Consider the following 20,891-nt stretch of genomic DNA (forward strand, 5'->3'; position numbering starts at 1 on the left):
GGAAATGATCCTATTTACATGTTTTGTGGTGATGAAGAGCAACTGGGTGAATTATTTTATCTGGACAGTGACTGGCTGTGGCCAGAAGGCCATTGCAAGCTCATCCATATATACACGAATTTGTCCCTCTTTTCCAGAGGTCAGAGGAACCGTGGATCAGACCTACAGGACATATGTCCCCTAGGAGGGGATGATGGCTTTGGGTTGAGATCAGGGAACCCTGGCCTAAGCCCAGCCCTTAATCCTGGGCTTCATTAGCAGAGAAAACAAACCTGCCCTGCACTGTTTCCCTGCCTGCCTTTCTCCTTGGAGTAAAGCTGATCAAATTAAACCCCACAGACATTTATTTCCTGCGCAGGTGATAGAGCTGAAATTTCCATGAAATGATAGATTTGAATGCTCTCTAGGCCATTGCTCCTCCTGCAGCCTGAGCAGAAAACCGCATTTCCTTGATAATCCCCTTCCCAGAGAGGCGGTGGATGACAGTACAACAAAGGGCGAAGACAAGCAGGGGGAAAGGCTTTGGATAAAGAGCATGAAGTCCTCCACTCCCGTTTCCAACAGGCTAGCTTCGCAGCTACCAAACACCACATCTTCTTTGGTGATGTTTATTATTATTATTATTATTACTGATTATTATTGCTCTTTACCAGATCTTTCCTTTTCTCCACAGCCCACAGCCTTGCATGAGCTATATGAACCATACAGGGCTGGAAGAGGACAAGACAAACCATAAGAGTTTAATAAAGTAACCTCCTTGCAATGAGTGAATCAAGGAAATATGGATTTGCTTCTCTGCGGGGGATGCTGAGGTCTAATTGCAGTGACTGAATTTTCTGGTAAAATCACTGCTCTCAAAATTGAAAAAAAAAGGGTCAAATACCCTTTCATTTGAGCGGTAAAGCTTTGGATGTTTGCTTTTCATTTTTATTTTGCTCTGGGCTATGTTCTGACAGCAGAGGTGGATCCTGCAAAGATAAAACCATGGAAAGGGTACAGCTATTCAGAAAACAGAAACAGAGGCACCCGCAAGGAAGGGGAGCTGGCAACCCTGGCCAGGCAGGAGCACCAGGGATGGGGCCCCTCTCCCGGGGCTCAGCCCCAGCTCTCCGGCAGTGTAGGAGCTGGGATGCTGTCCCCTCTCCATCCTGATTTTCTCTAATTTCAAGAGTGAGGCCACAACAGCCCTGTTTCTACACATAACTGGGGGCTGATTTGCAAAGCCTGGGGGAAATGACACTTTTTTCTGGCATCCCATCTTACCTCTAATACTCTGGACTGCTTTGCTGGGCTGCAAATTGTGAGACATGCAGAGATAGCGATTCATTGCTGTTAACACTGCATCCGTAAAGCGCAGGGAAGGGTTCCTCCAAGTCCCTCACTGCTATTGTAAATATCAGTAAATCCCTGGGGCCACCTCAGAATTTCTCTTTTAAGAAATTTCTCTTTTGAGATAAATTCTGAGAAAAATTTTGAGAAAAAAGACATTTCTCTTTGAAAAACCCATATTTTTTTCTTTAAAGCCTGACTTTGCCCTGGAAGGGCTGGCAGCCTGACCCCTGCCTTCACTCTAGAGCATCTTTAATACCCAGGTAAGCACTGGGACCTGCCATCACTCCATGTCTGCAGTCCAGAGCAGCGATGGGCACTTCTTCCCGGCAGCATGGGTGCCTGCTGCAGCCTCCCAGCCACAGGCCACTTACTGCCAGCGGTAGACATCACCCTGCGCTGTGCCACCATCTCCTGGGGACCCTGCCCAGCCCCTGGAGAGCAGCAAGCGATGGAAAGAGGTCAAGGGACAGGCAGGCATGGTCACTTGCCCTGTAGCCCCTCATCCCCGCTGCCTTGAAGATATAAAGTCATATTGTGGTCCTGCATGGGCCGCAGCTGAGCAGCAGCCTCCCTGGGAAAAGAGCTGGTGTGAAATCAAGATGCTGAAGCTTGGTGAGGCAGGGGATGAGTGGCGGTGCTTAGGTAGGGAAGGGACGGGGCATCCCCAGTGGGGACGGCTTGCGGGGCTGCTGCCATCGCTGTCTCACGTCAGCCTGGGGGGCTGGGTGGGCTTCGGAATAGTGCTGACTGCAGTAAAGCCGAGGCTGTACCAAGCCTTACAGCCGGGGTTCAGATGCCTGGCTGCCCTCCTGAGCTGCCCCTCAGCAAGTCGCCGTCCCTCTAGCGCTCGCTTCCCCTTTGCGCAAGGAGAAAACATATTTTTCCCAACTCGGCTCAGCCCCTAAAGACCCCGTTTCCCGGCTGCCGCAGGTGCCCAGCACCTCAGCCCGTCCCCGGAGCATCCCGCGGGGTACGCGGGGCACCTCTCAGCTCCCCCCGCTTTCCAGCCCCGCTCCTCCCAGCCCGGCAGCGGCGGGGGCAGCATCCCCGCCCCGGGCGGTCCCCGTCTCGCCGCCCGGGCGGGACCAGCCCGACCCCGGCTCGGCGGGGAGGAGCCGGCAGAAGGAGGCGGCGGAGAGGCGGAGAGTGGGGGAAGCAGCTGGACGGGCCGCCCCCGCCCCGCCGCCGGGATTTACCGGGGGGCCGCCCCCGCCGCAATCCCTCCGCACAGCAGCGGCGGCGGCGGCGGCGGCCCGTCCCCAGAGGCGCTTCCTTCCTGCGGCGGGGAGGGCCGGAGCGCCTATAAATCGGGAAGACGACGGCGGCATGCCAGAGATTTGCCGCGCCGGCCGGCTCCTCCGCCGCCTGCCATGCGGCGGGTCCATGTCCCGCCGCCGCCGCCGCTGCTGCTGCTGCTGGCCGGGCTGGGGCTGGGGCTGGGGGGGGACCCGGAGCTGGTCGCCCCCTCAGGCACGCAGTGCCTGGAGCACGACTGCTTCAGCATCTTCTGGGCAACGCGGCCCTTCGCGGAGGCCAGCGCGGCCTGCAAACGGGGCGGTGGGCACCTGATGACTGTCCGCTCCACCGTGGCGGAGGACGCTATCGTCGTCTTGCTGCAGAACCGCAGTGGGCATCTGTGGCTTGGGTTGCATCTGTCTCCTCCTTGTACCGAACCGGCCCAGCGCCTCCGCGGTTTCCAGTGGGTGACGGGCGATCACCACACCGATTATTCCAACTGGGCGTCGTTGGGGCGGCGGTGCGGAGAGCGCTGCGTGACCGTGTCGCAGGAGCTGCGGTGGGAAGAGCGGCGTTGCAAGGAGCCAGCCGACGGCTTCCTCTGCGAGTACAACTACGCCGGCAGCTGCCCTCGCCTGCCTCCCGCTGAGGGGCTGTTTGTCACCTACACCACTCCTTTCGGCGCCCAGGGCGGGGACTTTCTGGCCTTGCCACCACACAGCACTGCCTTCATCCCGGCCATCGGGCTGAAGCTACACTGCGATGAGAAGGAAGGCGAGGGGCTGTGCTGGGGCTGCGCCACCCCGGGAGCTTGGCCCTGCCGCCTGGCCAATGGGGGCTGCGAGGGGACGTGTCGTGAGGAGGGCGGCAGGCCGCACTGCTCCTGCCCCGATGGCAAGGTGCTGGAAGCCGACGGCCGCAACTGCAAGTCACCCTGCGCTGACGCGCCCTGCAAACATCACTGCATCGTCACTGGCACCACCTTCGTCTGCATGTGTGACTCAGGCTACCAGCTGGCTGCCGACGGCAGCAGTTGTGAGGATGTGGATGACTGCGCCATGGTGCCAAAGCTGTGCGAACAAGTCTGCGTCAACACCGAGGGCGGCTTCGAGTGCCACTGCCGCCTTGGCTACAAGATGCTGGATGGGCACTGCCAGCTCAGCTCCCACTGCTACGAGGCACCCTGTGAGCAGCAATGCGAGGACGTGCCTGACGGGTACCGCTGCGGCTGCTTCCCTGGCTACGCCGTGAACCCGCACATGCCCACCCACTGCAGGCTGCACTGCAACAGTAGCCAGTGCCCAGCCAAGTGCGACCCTCACAACGAGTCCTGTGAGTGCCCCGAGGGCTTTATACTGGATGAAAAAAACAACAGTGAGAAGGTCTGTGTGGACTTTGATGAGTGTGACATGAACTTCTGCCAACACAACTGCACCAACCACTTCGGTAGTTACGAGTGCCACTGCCTTGCTGGCTACCAGCTCTTTGATGAGAATTACTGCATCAAAATCTCGGAGGAGGACGAGCAGGAAACGTTCTCGGGGGATTTAAGGCCTGAACCCCAGACACCCATCCCCAGCCGGACACCACCAAAGGCTGTGCATCTCCACCCTGGCGTGCTGATGGGCATTGCTGTGGGCGTCCTCTCTGTGGCCCTGGCTCTGCTGGCCCTGGGCTACCACCTGGCAAAGAAGTCCTGCAGGCCCCCTACTACCATGGATTACAAGTGCAGCAGCCCCCACGAAAAGGAGATGGGACTTCAGCCGGTCACCTCAGGGTGTGCCGCCTCTGGCCAGAAACTATAGGGAGACCAGGCAACATGGAGAGAGGGAGGTGGATGAAACCGGGTAACAGCCCCCCTGCCCCCCCCCCCCCCCCCCTGCCTTGGCAATTTTTTAATGATAATTTGGGAAAAGCTGTGATCACCCACATTACCAAAAATACTCACTCCTTTCCAGCTGGCTCTTGCAATACTTGCACCAGAGAGCAGGGAAGGTGGAAGTCACGGAGTGCTGCTCTGTTTCTGCTCCCTTCACGGGCTTTCCTTTCCCCGAGCCAGTGGTTTGGGGGATCTTCATGGAAAAACCATGCATGTGTTACAGGAGGGACATCTCTGTCTGGTACTGACTGTTTAAATCTGTAGCAACCATGGGAGGAGAGCACCCCTGCCACAGCTGGCTGTGTTGTTGTGGACCATGGAAGGTCGCCTGGCTCCAAAGCCCCCTCTCCTCAGCTGGGAAACGTGCCGCTGGGCTCGAGATGGTGAGACCCAGGGTGGTGAGGAACTGGAATGCTCCTGCCTTGGTCTGGGTTCAGTTTAGGTTTTTTTTAAACTGATGGGTGATGGAAGAAGGAGCAAAGATCCTGTAGTCAGCATTTTGCCTCACTGCTCTGCCCTGCTCTGCCTCATCAGCAGAAATCTCAGTTTTTGTTTCCCCCCCAATCTTTTGCCTCTCACCTCTGGCAGCTGAGCACTAGCAACAGTGGGGACTCTGCTGAGTGTCACTGTGTGAGGGCTAAAAATGCCTGATTCCTATTTCCCTCTTACCATTTCAGAGCTTTTTGAGGGGGGGCATGGAGGTTAAATGGGGATAATGAGAATGCCAGGGTAATTTTTTCCATGGTAGGAAAAGTCACTTGCAGCACTGGCAAGCCTCATGTTCCCAGGCAATTTTTTCTGTGATTTTCTGCCACTGTTGGGTTAAAATGTTTAGTTTAGGTTTTGGTTTGTTGGTTTTTTTTTACAAACCCACTTAAGTGACCCCTCCTGTCCACATGTTTTTTTCCTGGTTTTCCTGTAGGCTTGTCAGGGCTGAGTCTAATCCATGCTGATGCTCACCGCTCACGGCAAAACTTTCCCAGGGGTCAGGATCTGGCCCGCTGCTTACTTCCTGGCCATGGATTGGGGGCAAATCTGGAAAAGTATTTTATACCTTTTTCCAGCTCCATCGTTTGACAAGGAGATGAAGGGCAGTTCTGCAAAGCCAGCACACTGCCAGGCAAAGCTGGTGGGGCTGCAGGCATCCTGCTCCAGCAGCCGTAGTGGGGTGAAACCAGTGGCTGGTGGAGGCACAGGGTGAGTGGGTACTGACAGCCCTATGCCCGAGAAATATCAGCCTGCAGCAGCGCTTGACTTTCCCACAGGAGGTTTTGTGAGCCTAGGGTCAGAACTTGGGAGGGCTGGATACTGCAGAGAGGTTGCAGAGCTTGGAGGGTTGTGTCCCCCCGAATCCCCCCCCTTGCTATCACGTGGCATTTTCCCCTCCAGATATGATAGCGCTACATTGCAGCAAGGCAAATAAAAAGATATGTGTTGTATGAACCATAGGTTTCCTAATGTAAATGGTTCAACCCACTGTTTTATATACCCAGCACATTTGTAAATACTTATTTATTTATTGGAAATATACTCTATGCAGTGCACAATCACATGGTGATTTTGTGTGTAGACTAATAAAGCTTTTACAGTCTGGTTTATAGAAAGCTGCTAATTATATATTCTTTCTCCCCTTCCCTAAAATGACTCTCCTCACTGAGCGCTGGCCCATCTTGCAGCCAGTTCCAGAAGTCACAAACCTCACTGGAGAAAAAAAAAAAAGAGCTTCAGTCTCTTAGCAGAGCATCAGGCTGAAAACACTGCCCTGCTGGTTATTTCACCAGCATGATTAAAATAGAAGGAATTAGCCATAAATAATGGAGAACCAGAGTAACGTAAAAAGAATAAAATTAAAACCAAAGAAGCTGAAAATGTCGATTTAACACCACCTCAGTGTGGCCAAGCTGGTACGGCCCCAGGGCTATGAAGTTTCCATGGGTATGTGTTTTAAGTACCACTGGAGTTGATGTTTACCTGTGGCAAAGAGCATTGTATTCTGTCCTCCCGAGTTTTCTTGTGGAAAATACAATTTCGGACCCGTGTGTGCTAAAGTCCCTTTGCCTGGGAATTTGGGGGGGGGGGGAGCAGGTGAGGTTTATTGGCAGGACCTAAGGTTTTTCTCTTCCCCTTTAGCTGAAGGGAGGTTTGGGACTCCCTGGCACCTGCCAAGGCTCAGTTTGCATAGTCTCAAGCTCTGATCTCAGTTACTCAGAAGCCCTTTTTGGGTTTTTTTTTACATAAGGGGAACCCAAAGGGGTCAAATCGATCCCAATGCCCTGTAGATGGAGAATCTGATCTGGTCCTACGCCTTCACTCTGCTGTAGACGCAGAGGGGCTGATGGGCTTTGGGACTTTTCTCCACCTTTCAGAGTATGTCTGGGGAAGCAGCATGAAAGTTTGTATTTTATTATTCTGCAGGAGCACCTGCCTCGTAGCTGGTCACTCCTCGCTACCACATTTTGAAATTCTCAGTGTCCCTGATCCCAGCGGAGGCTGCTTGCTGTGAAGGGAATGGCAATAATTACTCAGTCGATGTTATTAACTGTATCACAGGCCAGTCTTATGGCTTTTTATTTTGTAAAACTGCACAGTACACATGAGGACCAGCTGTGCAGGGCACAGCAGTCTGTCCCCTCTCCAGCCAGGGTCCCCTTTGCCCATGCCTGGTGGAGATACACATCTGGGGGGCTGGCAAGGTGTGGTGGCACCCTAGAAAGCGGTGGTCTTTGCGAGGAGGGGTCCGGGCTTGCAGCAGGGCTGGGGGTGAATGGGCTCCTGCTGGCAGGGCAGGGGTGGGCACATGCAGCCCTTGCCCTTGTCATCCCCCCGGGGAGCGGCGCAGTAGTCGAGGGGCTCTTCGTCCTCCTCCTCGGTGGTCCCCTCCTCGGTGTGGCAGCAGCAGAGGCTGGCGTCGAGGCAGCGGCGCAGCACGCCGTGGAAGGAGTGCCGGAAATTTTCAGAGAGGAAGCCATAGAGGATGGGGTTGGCACAGCTGTTGGAGTAGCTGAGGATGAGGGAGGCGTTGTTGACGGTGGCATCTAGGCGGCCAGGCAGCAGGAGGTTGACCAGCTGAACCACATAGAAGGGCATCCAGCAGACCACAAACATGGCAACCACCATCAGCACCAGGCGTGTCAGCTTGCCCTCAGAGCGCCGACGCTGCTGCCAGCCCACCCGCTGTGCCACTGCCCGCATCTTGCCCACGATCAGCAGGTAACACAGCCCCATGGCCAACACCGGCAGCAAGAAGCCCAGCAAGGTGGTGTAGACCACAAAAGCGGCTGACCAGGCCGGACTTGGCCACAGGAGGTTGCAGGCCACTGCTTGGCCATCGTGGGTGGTTGCCGTACCAGCAAAGATGGGGATGGGCGAAGCCACCAGCAACGAGAGAAGCCACACGCCCCCATTGACCATCTTGGCCACCCGAGGACGGCGGTAGGTGGCTGCCCTCAGTGGGTGCACCACAGCAATGTAGCGGTCCAGGCTGAGAACGGTCAAGCAGAAGACGCTGGTGAACATGTTGAGCCCATCAACACCCAGCACGGTGCGGCACAGGGCCCGGCCAAAGGGCCAGTGGTGCAGGGCGGCTGACGTGGCCACGAAGGGGATGCTGAGCATGAAGAGTTCGTCGGCAATGGCCAGGTTGAGCAGGTAGATGTTGGTGGCCGTCTTCATCTTGGCGTAGCGCAGGATGACGAAGATCACGAGGGAGTTGCCCAGCAGCCCCAGCAGGCACACCAGGGCATAGATGCACTGGATCACCACCATGCCTGTGATCTCGCCCCACTCCGCCTGCCCCTGCTGCCAGCCAGCCTCCCCAGCTGCCGTGCTGGTATTGGGGGGCACCTCAGAGGCAGCCCAGCTGGATACGGTCCAGAGGGGCACACCGGCCACCTGGGCCCCAGCCAGGAGCTGCTCGGCATCGGCACTCATGCTGGGAGGTGGTTCATGGACAGGACACTGCCAGGGATGGGGCCCAGCCTGCAGCAAGGCACAGGCAGAGAGAGAAGGGGATAAGAGCTCCAGCTATGGTCCCCTTCCTCCCTCCATCCATCCCCCTCCCTGCCCAGGCACCTGCATGTCATTCATTCCTCAGGACAGCAGCATCGCTTTCCAGGCCAGAGCATGCTCAGATGTTTGGAATCTTAGGGGCTGCGGGTATGGGGTGTGCATCAACCACACGTGACGGCACAGTGTCAAACTCATGGCTTGGCCTGAAAACCGGTGCCGCCATCCACCCTAATGAACCTCTACAAATTTTAATGCTTTCATTAACCCCTGTGGGGAAAGCAGAGAGAAGGAGAAACGGAGATGGGGATCTTTTACCTCTCAGTCTTCCAGGGATTGAAAGAGCATCCCACCTCCCTCCCGGGGGGCAGCAGCAGGTGCTGGGAGCTGCTCCAGTGGGATCTGCAGGCTGCTGGCAATCCGAAGTCCTTCTTGACCTGAATCAGATGACCAGAAGGATCTGGACCCTTTAAAGTGAAACACAGATCACGCTTGCCATGTAGGAATACAGGCTGTTCTCCCTCACCACCATCACCCATGCTATGAAAATCATCTTTCCCGTTAAATAAAAATAATGCAGGTATCTGGTTTATGCTCTCTGATATGAAAATAAAGCAGCAGACGTACCCTTCCTGCTTCTCGCTTAGGTGTGCAGGATTCTGCTCGCTGTGGCCTCGGCGGGGGTCACACCGTCCTCCGGGGCTGTGCCGATGCCGAGCCCTCCTGCTGCCCCAGCCAGCAGCACTGCGGCGGGCGGGATGCTGCAGTCCGGGAGGGACGGGGGCCCCCGTCCCCGCGCACCCCGCCTTCGCATCCCCCTTGTAGCAGCGGGTCCCTCGGGGGGCCGGCGGGGTGTCCCCGCCCGGGCAAGGCAGGAGATGGAGGCAGGTTGCCCTGGCGACTGCCGGCAGCCCGCCCCCCCTCCCTGCGCTCGCTCCCGCATCCCTTCCGCGCATCCCCGCGTTTCTCCCGGCCAGCCCTTCCCCACCAAGCCGCCGCAAAGCAGGAGGATGCAGGCGGGAACCCTCGGCTGGCTGGTGCCCCCTCCACCTTCATTGGCAAGAGAGGAGCATGTCGCAGCACCGGGGCTCCAAGACCTGGGGACTTGGAGGTGGCAGGGTGAAGACCAGCCCAAGCCTGGCCCTGAAAACAGTTATGCACTGAAAATCCCACCCCAAATTGAAATCCACACTGAATTTCATGGTGCAACGTGTAAAAATGGGTAGAGATTGCATCTTCTGTGTTTTTTGTTGTTGTTTTGTTCTGTTTTTTAAGCAACTGTAGGGTTTGGGGGTTTTTTGTTTGGCTTTTTTTTTTTTTTTTTTTTGTTGTGGTGAGAGGGATCAAGACATCTTTGTGCCAAGAAATCACCAGCAGCAGCTCAGCTCAGTGACAGCCCATGTCTGGGCCAGGGAGGACCACTTGTCTGTGGGACTGGGGATTTTCTGATGGTGCAGCCCTAACCCCACCCTCCCAGTCTGGGCTATCAAGTGATGTAGCAAAGGACCTTTTTTCTCAGTTGTCCACACCTTATGCTCCCAAGTCACAGTGTTGGGTGAGCACCCGTGGGTCATGGAGCTGTGAGCGGACAGCAACCTGGCTGTCTGAGCTCATTTTAGTGTGGAAGGTGTTCTGACCACAGAGATGGGAATATAGATAAACACATGGGTTCTATTACTGAGAACAGCATTGCCATGCATGGGAAAGCAGGTGCGTTTTTTCTCTTGGTGCTTAAATATATGACCATAGTTAATTGTGCAGCTGGCAAAGATGTTTTGGCTATGACATCCCAGCTTAAATATCACATATGTGGAGAAGCGCAGAAAGTGCTGGTACTCGAGCTGTAGGGTCCGTGGCACAAGGAGCAGAGCACCTCATCTCTGCTGCACACTGCTCCTCCCGCCCCCATCTCTGTAGGATGTTTTAATGGGGGGAAAATGACACTCCGATCCCCTGTGATGATACAAAAGTTCCCAGCATCAGTGGCTGATGGGCTGGGCACGGAGGCCCAGGAGGGGCGTCTTGCTCCTGGGGTTCCTGTTGCAACCGGCGACCGGAAAATGTGTAATAAAACAATGAATTTGCCTGCAGATTACATCGACCCCCTCTACCTCCCAGGAGAAACAGGAAACTTTTAAATGCTCTTTTACTGTAAAGGAGGAAACTCCTTCGCAGTGAGCAGGACTTTTGCCCACATTGTGCTGCTGGTACTAGTCCTTCCATGGAAAAGCTTTTGGGTGGGGAGAGCCAGGGATGAATAGCAACTGCTTTGGCTGCAGGAGAACAATTTGTGGTGGCTGGTGCCACGAGACCCTCCTTGTAGGCATCTGAGGGTGCCCTGACACAGGGCAGTTTGTTAGTGCCCTGGAAAGTACCTCTCCAGCAGCCTAGGAGCAGCTCTCTTGCTTGGGGTGATTTCCTAGGGGATCCTGCCCCCAATGCTTGTAAAAAGATGAGTTTTTCTAAGCCAAAGTGCTCCCCGTGGCTGGAAGGATGATCAGCAGTAATGGCTTTAAACCCCTCTCCTCATGCTGCCCTCTGTGCCAAGCTAACCAGCCTGTACCCTCCCTCCCTCCATCCTTCCTTCCAAACCTCATGGAGCTGAGAGATTTGAGATGAGAGATTCTTCACCAAATTATTTTAATTGAGTTGCCTAAGAAGCAAAATCAACCTCACTTCCCGCAAGTGAAGCTCTCCAGATGGTTAATTTTAAAGCACAAGTCGTTCCCCCTCCTCCCCAAGATAACATCGAGTGGTATTTAAATAGGTTAGAAAATACCCTTACCTCAACACCCACAGCCTGCAATAATAAAAATTGGCTTTGCCAAGTGAAATCTAAAGCCTTCCCCTATCAGCTTATTGCAAGCACACGACAAGCTGGCACAGGGATATGTTTTTTCGATGCCAAGTGTCCACTCACCTGAGTCTGCACCCTGTTGCTTTACAGCCATGTAAAGCTGGGCATGAAAGAGTGACCTTTTCCAGGCCCGACCGATGTGACCAGTGTGTAACAGGGGCTGCGTGCCTGCACGTGCTCCCACAGGTAGCTTTCTAACACCGACCTGCAATAGCTGGCAGCTCAATATCTGTAAACCGAAACCTCACCCTGCCCTGCTGGGTCTTCCAGCAAAAGGCAGTTCATGCTGGCTTTTTTCTTCTGGCTGCAACAAAAAAAATTCACCTTGAAATACAGCCAAAAGAGTTAAAGATGCCAATGAAAATGCCTTGTTCTTCTCCGATCAAAATCAATGAAATATAGTGCTGGGCAGAGCAGACTTTTTTTTCCTTTTAGGCTGTTTTTGTAAAAAAAATAATTTCCTGAAAAAAGAAATGTACTTTTGAAATGAAACAGGTCAAACATTCTGATTTGAAAATGTCTGAAAAATATACTTTAAAATGGTACTCAGGTATTACACCACAGTGCAAAGGGGGTTTCCAGCCCGTGCTGGGCTCCATGGCATGGCTGGGAAAGCTTGAACCAGGGATGCTGGTCCGGAGGAACTGCATATAGATGTACCCAGCTGGAACATATATACGGTCAATAATGAGACTTCATCGAATTAGTCCTGTTTCCATACCTCCATGCTGATGTATACACTCCTCACGATGAGGAACATACAATTTCCTTCAGTTAACGGTCCCCATGGCTGATTATCTCATTATTACCAATTTACATCTGTTTTCTAATCTGATTAGAAGCAAAGACATGCTGAGGGCTTTGTAGGGCTAAACCCGCCCCGGGAGGATCCTCACTGCTGGGCTGGACCCAGGGGACTGCCAGGGCTGAAGGCCTGCACTTGAGATCTGGGGGTTGCCTCTCCATTACACAGTGCAACCACTTTGTCAGCATCCACGAGCTGCCTTCTCAGCTAAAAATAGGCTAATCCCTGCAGTAAGAGCTGAATTAACATAAAAATGATACTGCCAAAATTGTTAGCCTTTTGAGATTGAGTATAAAGCCCGAACATCTTCACTTTGCAGCTATTATATACACCCCCCTCTGGTTTTATTTATGCAGAAGCCAAAAACCTTTGCATGCCAAAATCTCCACTGGAATATTCTGCAGTTGTGAATGAGGAGCAGGAAATCAGACTCAAATGCCTGACCCCTCTTGTCCAACTTCAGTTTTAGCATTATGAAATTAGTGGTTGCATCAGTTGATTAAATAAGAGCAATCTCCTAAGAGGACTGCTCAGCAGAAGAGCCAACATCATCATCAAGGGTGGCGGTTGCCTCTGAGCATGTGGCCCTCTGAGGGCCTGGTGCACCCTAATCCAGTAACTTCATCCTGGGAGATGGCAGCGATTGCCAGCAAGGCTTGCAAGCCACAGTTGTCTAACTTTTGTCCATGCACCTTTCTGATCAGAAGGAAAAATACTTTTTAAATGCCCTACTGTTTAAGGGATTTCAATGAAATTTCAATTAGAAAAATGTCAATTGATTTCACAATTTCAGTTAAAAAAAAATCACAGAGTGAGGTAATATCATTAACACTGGAGCGTAATTGTCAAGCACATCTTTAAAATGTGTTAAATCGTATTACAGGGTGATTGGGTTTTGCTGCTTCCAGTTTTGTGTAGGAGCAGCTATCACACTGCCTATCCCACCCTTCCCCTGGGCAAACGTGTGTCTTCTTCAGTTACTACTTTCAAAAAGAGTTGGCAGAAAATGAGTTGAAACAAATGAAATTCAAATATAGGTTCTGGGCTTCTGACTGTGTAATGGTACAGAGTAACACAAGGCTCCTCCTGAAAATCTGTGGCTCTTACAGAGAAGATATGAGATGCTTTGCAGCCGTGTTGTCAGAACCAGCAGTCCAAGGCAAAGACCAGCATCAAAAAATCCCTGTGTGGTAAGGGATTTAATGGGAACAGGTGAATAAAATCATCTTGCAACGTCATAGCTGCTGTCTGTGTTTGAATTTTTCTGCAGATGCTTTCCTCTAACAAAATGAAAACAATGAAAAAAATTAAGAATTTGCACAAGGCTCTGCCCTGAAGGCTGTTACGACTGTCTTTCTCACACTTAAAAAATGTTCGCTGAAAAATCCAGCCCAGCTCCATTGCCAGAGGACAGGATGTTACACAATGTATTATGGATATTTTGCTCTCCTGCGGCACATGGCCATTCCTACAAATTGTCTTTGTTAAAAAAAAAAAAAAAAAAAAAGTGCCTTTCACACAAATGACAACAGAGTTCGTGGAGATGCGGTCAGTTTCTGCAGGGCTTGGGATTTCCTGGCAGAGCACACATACCCTTTGTTCTGGAAAGCAGGCATCAGTGGGGACACCACACCTTTGCGGGGGCTGAGCAAGTTGTGCCAGCACTGGGAACAGCCCTTGGGGAGCCCCATCCTCGCTGGGTTATTTGCTGAACATATTCTGCTAGTTTTCTTTCTGGCCTTGGGGCCCCCAGGCGGGAGCCGCTTCAGTTGGAAAGCCAGATCCAAGATCCCCAAAAGATGCTGTGGGTAGCAACATGTCTTATGCAAAACCAGGAAAGGAAGCATTATTAGGGTCCCCCAAAACTTGCTTATGTTCCCAGGCACAGCAAATAAAACTGATTCTTGACACTGCATTTTGATACCCCCAGGGATGGGATGATTTCCCTGCCACACTTTGCATCATGTCCCGAGATGCCTGCAGCACTTGGGTCTGTGGAGGAGGGAAAGGTCAGACCCCAGGAGGGTGTTGCAATAACTTTTTTTGAACATGTTTGTTCACAGAAGCCCAATAAATCTGCAGCAGGTGAGTTACAGATGTCCCCCTCCTGGGAGGATGTCCCCCCGACACCCCTGGGTTCTGGGCTGAGCTGCCAGATGGGATGTTCCTCCTGCCAGCACCTGGACATGCCGCAGCGTCCCACGGGAAAAACTTAGGATATTAAGTAAGGCTTTGGCTTTTATGGATGGAGCTGGGTCTTAGCCCAGGGGTCTGCAGCCTTCCCAGAAAGCAGGCTGGCTCCAAGCCATCTGCCAGAATAACTGAGAGAGGAAAGATAGGAGAAGGAGACACAGGAGCGATGCTGAGCTCCGGCGTGTCTCTTCGAGTCCCACCACCATCAGGAAGTGGGGATGCATTTTTAGGGGGGCTGGGAAAGCCAGCCCAGACCCTCTCTAATAGTTTGGGCAGCATCAAGGGCAGCCTTCATGCCTGCAGCCTTTTCCCTCCCTTGCAGCAGGCAGATACCTGAGCGGGTGATGGTCTGGGAGCAGCCCTGGGAGAGCCGGCCTCTGCAGCAAGAAAAGGATCTTTATTTTTTTTCTCTGCGTTATCTCAAAGATAGATATCTCAGATATCTCATGCCGGAGACATATGTCAGAAGTTTATCTGAGCACACAGGCATGACAGGGAGGTTTTGCCTTGTCCGTTTGGGCAGCTTAGGCTGGGAGGCAGGTGCCAGGGCGTCGGTCTCTGCCTGAGGGCAGCATGTTCTGTGTGTACCAGCTTTCCTGCACCAGCAACTGTGCTGAAAACATCATCAAGATATTATCTTACTCACGTGTTGGGCTGTGGTGGTGGGGAACCCAAAGTGTTGTTTCATTGTCACTTCTGATTTTAATAACTGCTTAAGTGAGATAACAAAAGGAAATCCAGCACTTTCTAATTACAACTGTTAAACACTCAGAGCAAAAGTGTAGAGGAAAAGTCCCTTTTTCTGAAAAAAGGAAGAGCCTTTTGCTCTGAAAAATCCTTCACTTTCATATGAGGTGGGACCTCTGAAAAGAAAAGCCACCTAAAGTACATTTGCCTATTGATGTGAGTTTGGCATGGGGAGAGGGGAGGAAACCAGTGTAGCTTGACTGTGAGCAATCTGCCAGGGGTGAGCAGAGAGGGACAGGCAGACTGGATTGCAGAGGATGTTATTCCATGTAGGGGAGGGAGGCCTTCATCAGCTTTTTAGGAAAAAAAAAAAACACCAAACAGAAAAAGAAAAGAAAAAGAAAAACTGATTTTCCTGATATTGTTTTGCATCTCTAAAGGAAATTCCAGGACTGGGAACCTTCAGGGAAACAATGAGTGGGGCTGGGGGTGAAGGTAGGCTGCCCCAGGTTGATGTGGTCCTCTGCAGCCAGGGCAGGTCCCAGGCCACCACCCCATTTCAGACACAGGCAGGGCCTCTGCCAGGACCCCCACCCCACCCCGGGTAGAGAAGGGGTGGCTGCGTGAGAGCAGAGCTGCCTGCACCTGCTGCCCACACCCCACACTGCATGCAGGACTTGGTTTTTGTTTTGCAACTTCCTGCAAACTTGCTTTTTCAGAAAAACACCCAAATTCCGAGCAGGTATGACATATTGGAATGTTCCCTGGCATTTCACACATAGGAGAAGTCTGTTTTTTTTCAGAGGAGCCAATATTTCAGCCTCACTGCAAGTGTTTCTGCTGTAGGGGTGAAGTGCTAAGGCTTGGACAATAGGCCCAAGCCAGAGCTGACCTATAGATGAATCCTGTATGTTTTATAACTGAAAACCATTGTTATCAACCACAGTTATCAGGTATTGTACTAAGCTATAACAACCCACTTATGCTGATGTGAAAAGTGCTAAAGCATTGAAATACTGAAGACTGAACAACAGGCCCCAAGCCGAAGCTGCTAACTTAGTCTGTAATCACTAACAAAGTATGTAAACTCGCTAGTGAAAGATGCAGCTTAGACTATAATGAGAAGTGAGGACGAAATACTGAGAGAATGTATCCAACTTCCCTTGTTTAAGGCTGAGAACCCACGTATTTGGCCTTGTTAGGACCCCCTTGGTCTCTACCCCTGAGCCCTGGCCAGGCTTTGGGTGGAATCCAACAGGAGAATGAAACCAGATATTTTCTGCTCAAAACAAAGGTGCCAGCTGTTCTGGCTTTCTGATTTGGGGGTGTATAAGGCTGGACCCGCTCACAGCGACTTTGGATGCCTCAGCTACGGGTGGATGCACCGCATAGGATTTCCCCCTTGCCGGGACGGGCTCTCCAAACCCTCGCTGTAACCGGGGCTGCCCAGCATCTGCGGGTCTGGATGGTGGTAACGTGTGCAAGTGGTGATGGATCTTTCCTAATCACTCTTGTCTCTCTCAGGTAGTAACAATTTGATGTATTACCCTGTATTTTCCTATTTGTTGCTTTATTCTGCTTTTTCTCACTGCATGTTTTACTCTGTTACATTATTTGGTTATCACTAGTAAAATACACCTACTCTTTTCACTCTGGTGTCTGAGTTTAATCGGTATCCTTAATCAGCAAAACAGGGGGTTAACTGAGCACATCCATATCACTATACTTTTGACTGAGATGTGAGTTTTAGAGGAAAATTATTATTTCTCTCTGCTCCTTCCCTGAAATAACAAAGATGGATTTATTATATATATATATATTTTAAAATTTTTCCCTCTCTTAGCATTGGCCATACTCTGCATCCCTATGGATGGGGCTGTGCTTGCTCAGTGATGCTTCAGCCCAGACAACTGATGGTATCACTGGAGAAAAGCAGCAGTGTGCTGAGCCCGAGTGACCTGAGCAAGATGGAGTTCCCGTTGGATCCCAAGGCTCCTCTCTCTTGCAGCATGTGAATGGCATCCTGCTGCACAAACAGTGGGGTTGCTGTGTTTTGCAGGGCCTTTGAGTGCACTGGTTGCAGGAGTCACAGTTAATTCAGCATTGTGGAGGTGTCTGCTGGTATGCAGAGGTCTCCTCCATCGCGGGGGCCATGGATGATGCGTTGGGGTGTAATTGTTAATGACATTGGGGTAATCCGAGCTGAGGTCCATGAGATGTATGCAGGCATGCCCAACTACTCTCCATCCTTAATAGGTTTGTTAATACGTGTTAGAAAGACATTTCTCCCTTCCTCTGGTCTCCCCGCTGTGTTTCCTTTCCCTCTGCTGCGACACGAGTGTTAAATTTCTAGCTTAGGAAAACAGGGTTTGGTGTCAAATGCTTCATTTCAGGTTTTTGTGAGGAGCCAGTTCATTTACAAATCACCAGCTGGAAGTTATTAGGCCCTTAAAACAAAATAAATTACTACAAAATTGTTCCTCCCTGCAGTTGGTCTGCTATTAATTTGTGTGGAGTGCTGGAGCCAGCTAAACCCTAGCTCGCTGGCTTCCTTCTTCCCCTCCGGCATCTTCCTGCATGAAGGAAAGGGCAGTGAGATGGAGGGTGCAGGGAGGGTGCTGGGATTTCGGCTGCTTAGTTCTCCATAGACGCTGGGTCCATCCAACAGCAGCTGCTTTATTCCTTGCTTTATTCCCTGCTTTGTTCTGAAAAGCAGTGTGCTTTAGGAAGCAGTGAGGATTTTCTGGTAGGAAAAATGAGTGTAAGAAATGTGAAAAAATAAATATATTTTTAAATTATTGAATTATTTTTTATCTTTCATCTTTAAAGAGCCTCAGTCCAATTTGCTGCCCAGGTGCTCTGCGGATGGCTGGCCAAATCCCACACCTTTGCCTGGTGTGGCCCAGCTCTTACCTGAACCACCAGAATACTGCGATAGCAGCCTGAGCACCCACAGCCTTACAGCAGACATCATTTTATCCAGCTGACAGCAAAAATGGGGTGTTTTAGGTCAGAAATAGGCCGTGGGATCCCTCCTTTTGCTCTTTCTCGGGGCCAGGCAAGCTCTTAGCAGGTGAGGGTGCATGGCTCCAGTGCTAGAGCATCTTCCCAGGTCTCACCCTGGCCCAGGGACGAACCTTCCTCCCAAGCAATGACATCATGGGTTTGGACCCTTCTGCGATGTGCAGAGCTAGAACAAGCCCTCACTATTCTCTACAAGCTCCGGATTTCTTTTTGTTATCTTTTCCGGAATCTTCTCCACCAGTCCAGGACCAGCGATGTAGGGAGTAGTAGTGCCTTACACAAGATCTGGTTTTGGGTTGCTTGCATCTTGATCCTGCAGCCAACAAAGATAACGACCTGCTTTTGCTGTGAGAGTTGAGGATTTCCTCTGCTGAGCTCTGCTTCCCTTGCTCTCCTAAACGGAGTCTGACCTTCCCCACAAGCACTGTCAGACGCAGTGGCTGGCTCAGAGCATCTTGGTACCACCTTGAAAGTTTGCTTTAAAGTGATGCTCTCCATCTGAGTAGTGTGTTAAGAAGGAATGATGTTCACTGTGATTTTTTTTTTTCTGTGAAATGGTGTTGGAGCATTGAACACAGCACAGCTGGAGCCGTGGCCTCCGTCCCCTTCTGGAGCACTGCTGCCTGCAGGCAACTGGAGCTGTAGGTAAATTCATCATTTTCTGATAGAGCTGAGGGAGCATTTGTCTTTTCCCTGAATCAGTTGGGAATTAGTTTGGGCAGCCATGAACATGTTTTCTAACATTGGGAAAATTCCCTGAAATAAGTAGCCAAGGAAATGACTCTGGAATAACTGCTTTGGTACCAGCCTCTGCTACAGGCATCTTTCAGCAGGTTCCCAAGCCTGGGCAGCCTTTGTTCCTCCCTACCGCAACATTGCTCAGCATGGGACTTGTGAATGAGGACAGGATCCAGGAGCTGCTCCTCTCCTTCCACTCGCATGCCAGCACCCCAGCTTTGCTGCAAGAGCATGGTAATAAAACGTGAGTCTCTTCCATTCGTGGCTGCAAAGAAAACCCAAGGAGTATCTGCCAAACCAGGCGGCGCCCAGGCTAATGGTGTGTGTGCCCTGTTAAAACCCTCAAAGCCCGGGTCATACTTGGCACCTAAGTACAATCAGGATCCAAATTTCACTAATTGTTTACTGTTGGCCAACACACACATTTTTAAGTGAATAAACTGTTTGGAAAAGTATTTCCTAGAGCTGTCCCTGCTGTGCCCATTTCCTCACCCTTCCCATATTTGCCTGAGCTGCAGATCCAATTTCTTTCTTTTCATGCTGAGTTTGCTCAGAATTACAAAGAAATAAATAAGCCTTAGTGATTTGTATGACCTCATCCTGAAACGCTAATTCCAACAGATGGTTTGAGTTCATTTTAACACCCTTCCAGCTTGGAAGAATGAAGTGAACGTGTCTTTGCCCTGCCCATCTGTCTCCATCAGAGCTGGAGGGACCACAGAAAATCACATCCCCCCTTTCAGGTGGGGGATCATAGCCAACCCCTAGCCTGCAACCCTATGTGGGGCTCTTGGGGGTACTCTGTGGGGGCTGCAAACCATTTTCTCCTTCCCAGAACAAACCCCAGATCGTCTCCATGGCCATGTTTGTGGGAGGAGGGTGTGAACCTAAGGGTAACAGAAAAGCAGCATGAGTTATTTTGTGTCAAAAAAAAAAAAGGAAAAAAACCCCACCCTGCTTGTATTTCAGATTTCTGACAGCATTTACGCCTTCCCAGCCAAACTGGAAAGAAAACAAACCCAGGGTTCAATGACTGAAAAACTGCTTGATTTGCTAAACAGGGCAAAGTACCTTCCTCTTGCTGGAGGGAGGGGGGGGAGAACTGGACAGGCCCCAGGGCAGCCCTCCCTCCTAAATAGTTTGAGTTATCAAAAACCCTGAAAAATTCAGCTGAATCAGAACAGTTCCTGGCAGTCAGCGAGATGTGCCTCATAAGTAAAACATCCTGGTGCAAACACGTCCCATCGGCTCCGCTGCCAGAGCAGTTCATGGGACCGCGACATGACCCCTCCATTGCGTCCCCTCCTCCTTTCTGTCCCCTCTGGGGCACACACTGCTATGGGACAGGGATGCTGAGCCCCTTGCAAAGGCTGCTCCCTGTCATCGACACCCTTCCCAGCCCCTCCCCACCCCCACTCATTTTTTCTTGCCTGTCAGTGAGGGGAATAACCTTGTGTAGGGTCTTCCCCTATAATGTACTGCTGCTTCTAGCAACACTGAGGAATTGCCTCAGTTATTCCTAATTCACAAGAATAAAGGGTTGGGTTGTTGTTTTTTTTGAGATATTGCAGCATAACAATAATATTATTAGAATCAGGATTTGGCAGAGAGAAGAAAATCTGTCCCCATTTTGCAGTGCTCTGGAAACTTCTGCTTCCTACCTGCTTCACAGAAACATCCTTGAGCTTAATCTTTAAATTCCCTCAAAACTCCACACTTGGGGAACTGCCCTGCTGCACACAGACCACCCCGAACAGCTCTCTGAGCCTGCTTCGGTGCAAAGGGAAAAGCTGGATTTGCTCCCAAGGGCTGCATGTATCCCTGTGAGCACAGGGGTGCTGCAAGTCCCAGGTGAGCCATGGACCTTGAGATCACTAGTTTTGGGGTTTTAAGATCTACAGCATCCAGTGTTTGTAGGACACCTCTAAATCAACAAATTACAAGGAAATTGTTCTGTTTCTAGGTGGCATATGGTTTTCCCTCTGCCCCAGTGTTAGGAAATGGCTGATTTAGTTCTCCTTAGCCTGCATTTGCCACCTTATCCCTTCGGACCCAGACTGCTCCCCCACAACAGCTGGACTCCAAATTTGCAGCAAAGAGGTCAGCCCCATCTGGAAAAAGTGCAGGCAAGCCTG

At 51.4% G+C, this 20,891-nt stretch overlaps 2 protein-coding genes across 2 annotated transcripts; one reads left to right on the forward strand and one right to left on the reverse strand.

Annotated features, from left to right (window-relative positions):
* Positions 1-2,486: 2,486 nt before the first annotated feature.
* Positions 2,487-5,994, forward strand: THBD (thrombomodulin). The gene has a single exon (XM_074928018.1). It carries the CDS (start codon positions 2,703-2,705, stop codon positions 4,371-4,373), a length of 1,671 nt encoding a protein of 556 aa, XP_074784119.1. The 5' UTR covers positions 2,487-2,702; the 3' UTR covers positions 4,374-5,994.
* Positions 5,995-6,091: 97 nt separating this feature from the next.
* Positions 6,092-9,302, reverse strand: SSTR4 (somatostatin receptor 4). The gene is made up of 3 exons (XM_074929245.1): positions 9,080-9,302; positions 8,771-8,919; positions 6,092-8,425 (listed from the first exon to the last, which is right to left on the reverse strand). Exon 3 carries the CDS (start codon positions 8,375-8,377, stop codon positions 7,154-7,156), a length of 1,224 nt encoding a protein of 407 aa, XP_074785346.1. The 5' UTR covers positions 8,378-8,425; positions 8,771-8,919; positions 9,080-9,302; the 3' UTR covers positions 6,092-7,153.
* Positions 9,303-20,891: the final 11,589 nt, after the last annotated feature.

This window comes from Athene noctua, chromosome 1 (assembly GCF_965140245.1).
Source record: "Athene noctua chromosome 1, bAthNoc1.hap1.1, whole genome shotgun sequence".
Lineage (NCBI taxonomy): Eukaryota > Metazoa > Chordata > Aves > Strigiformes > Strigidae > Athene > Athene noctua.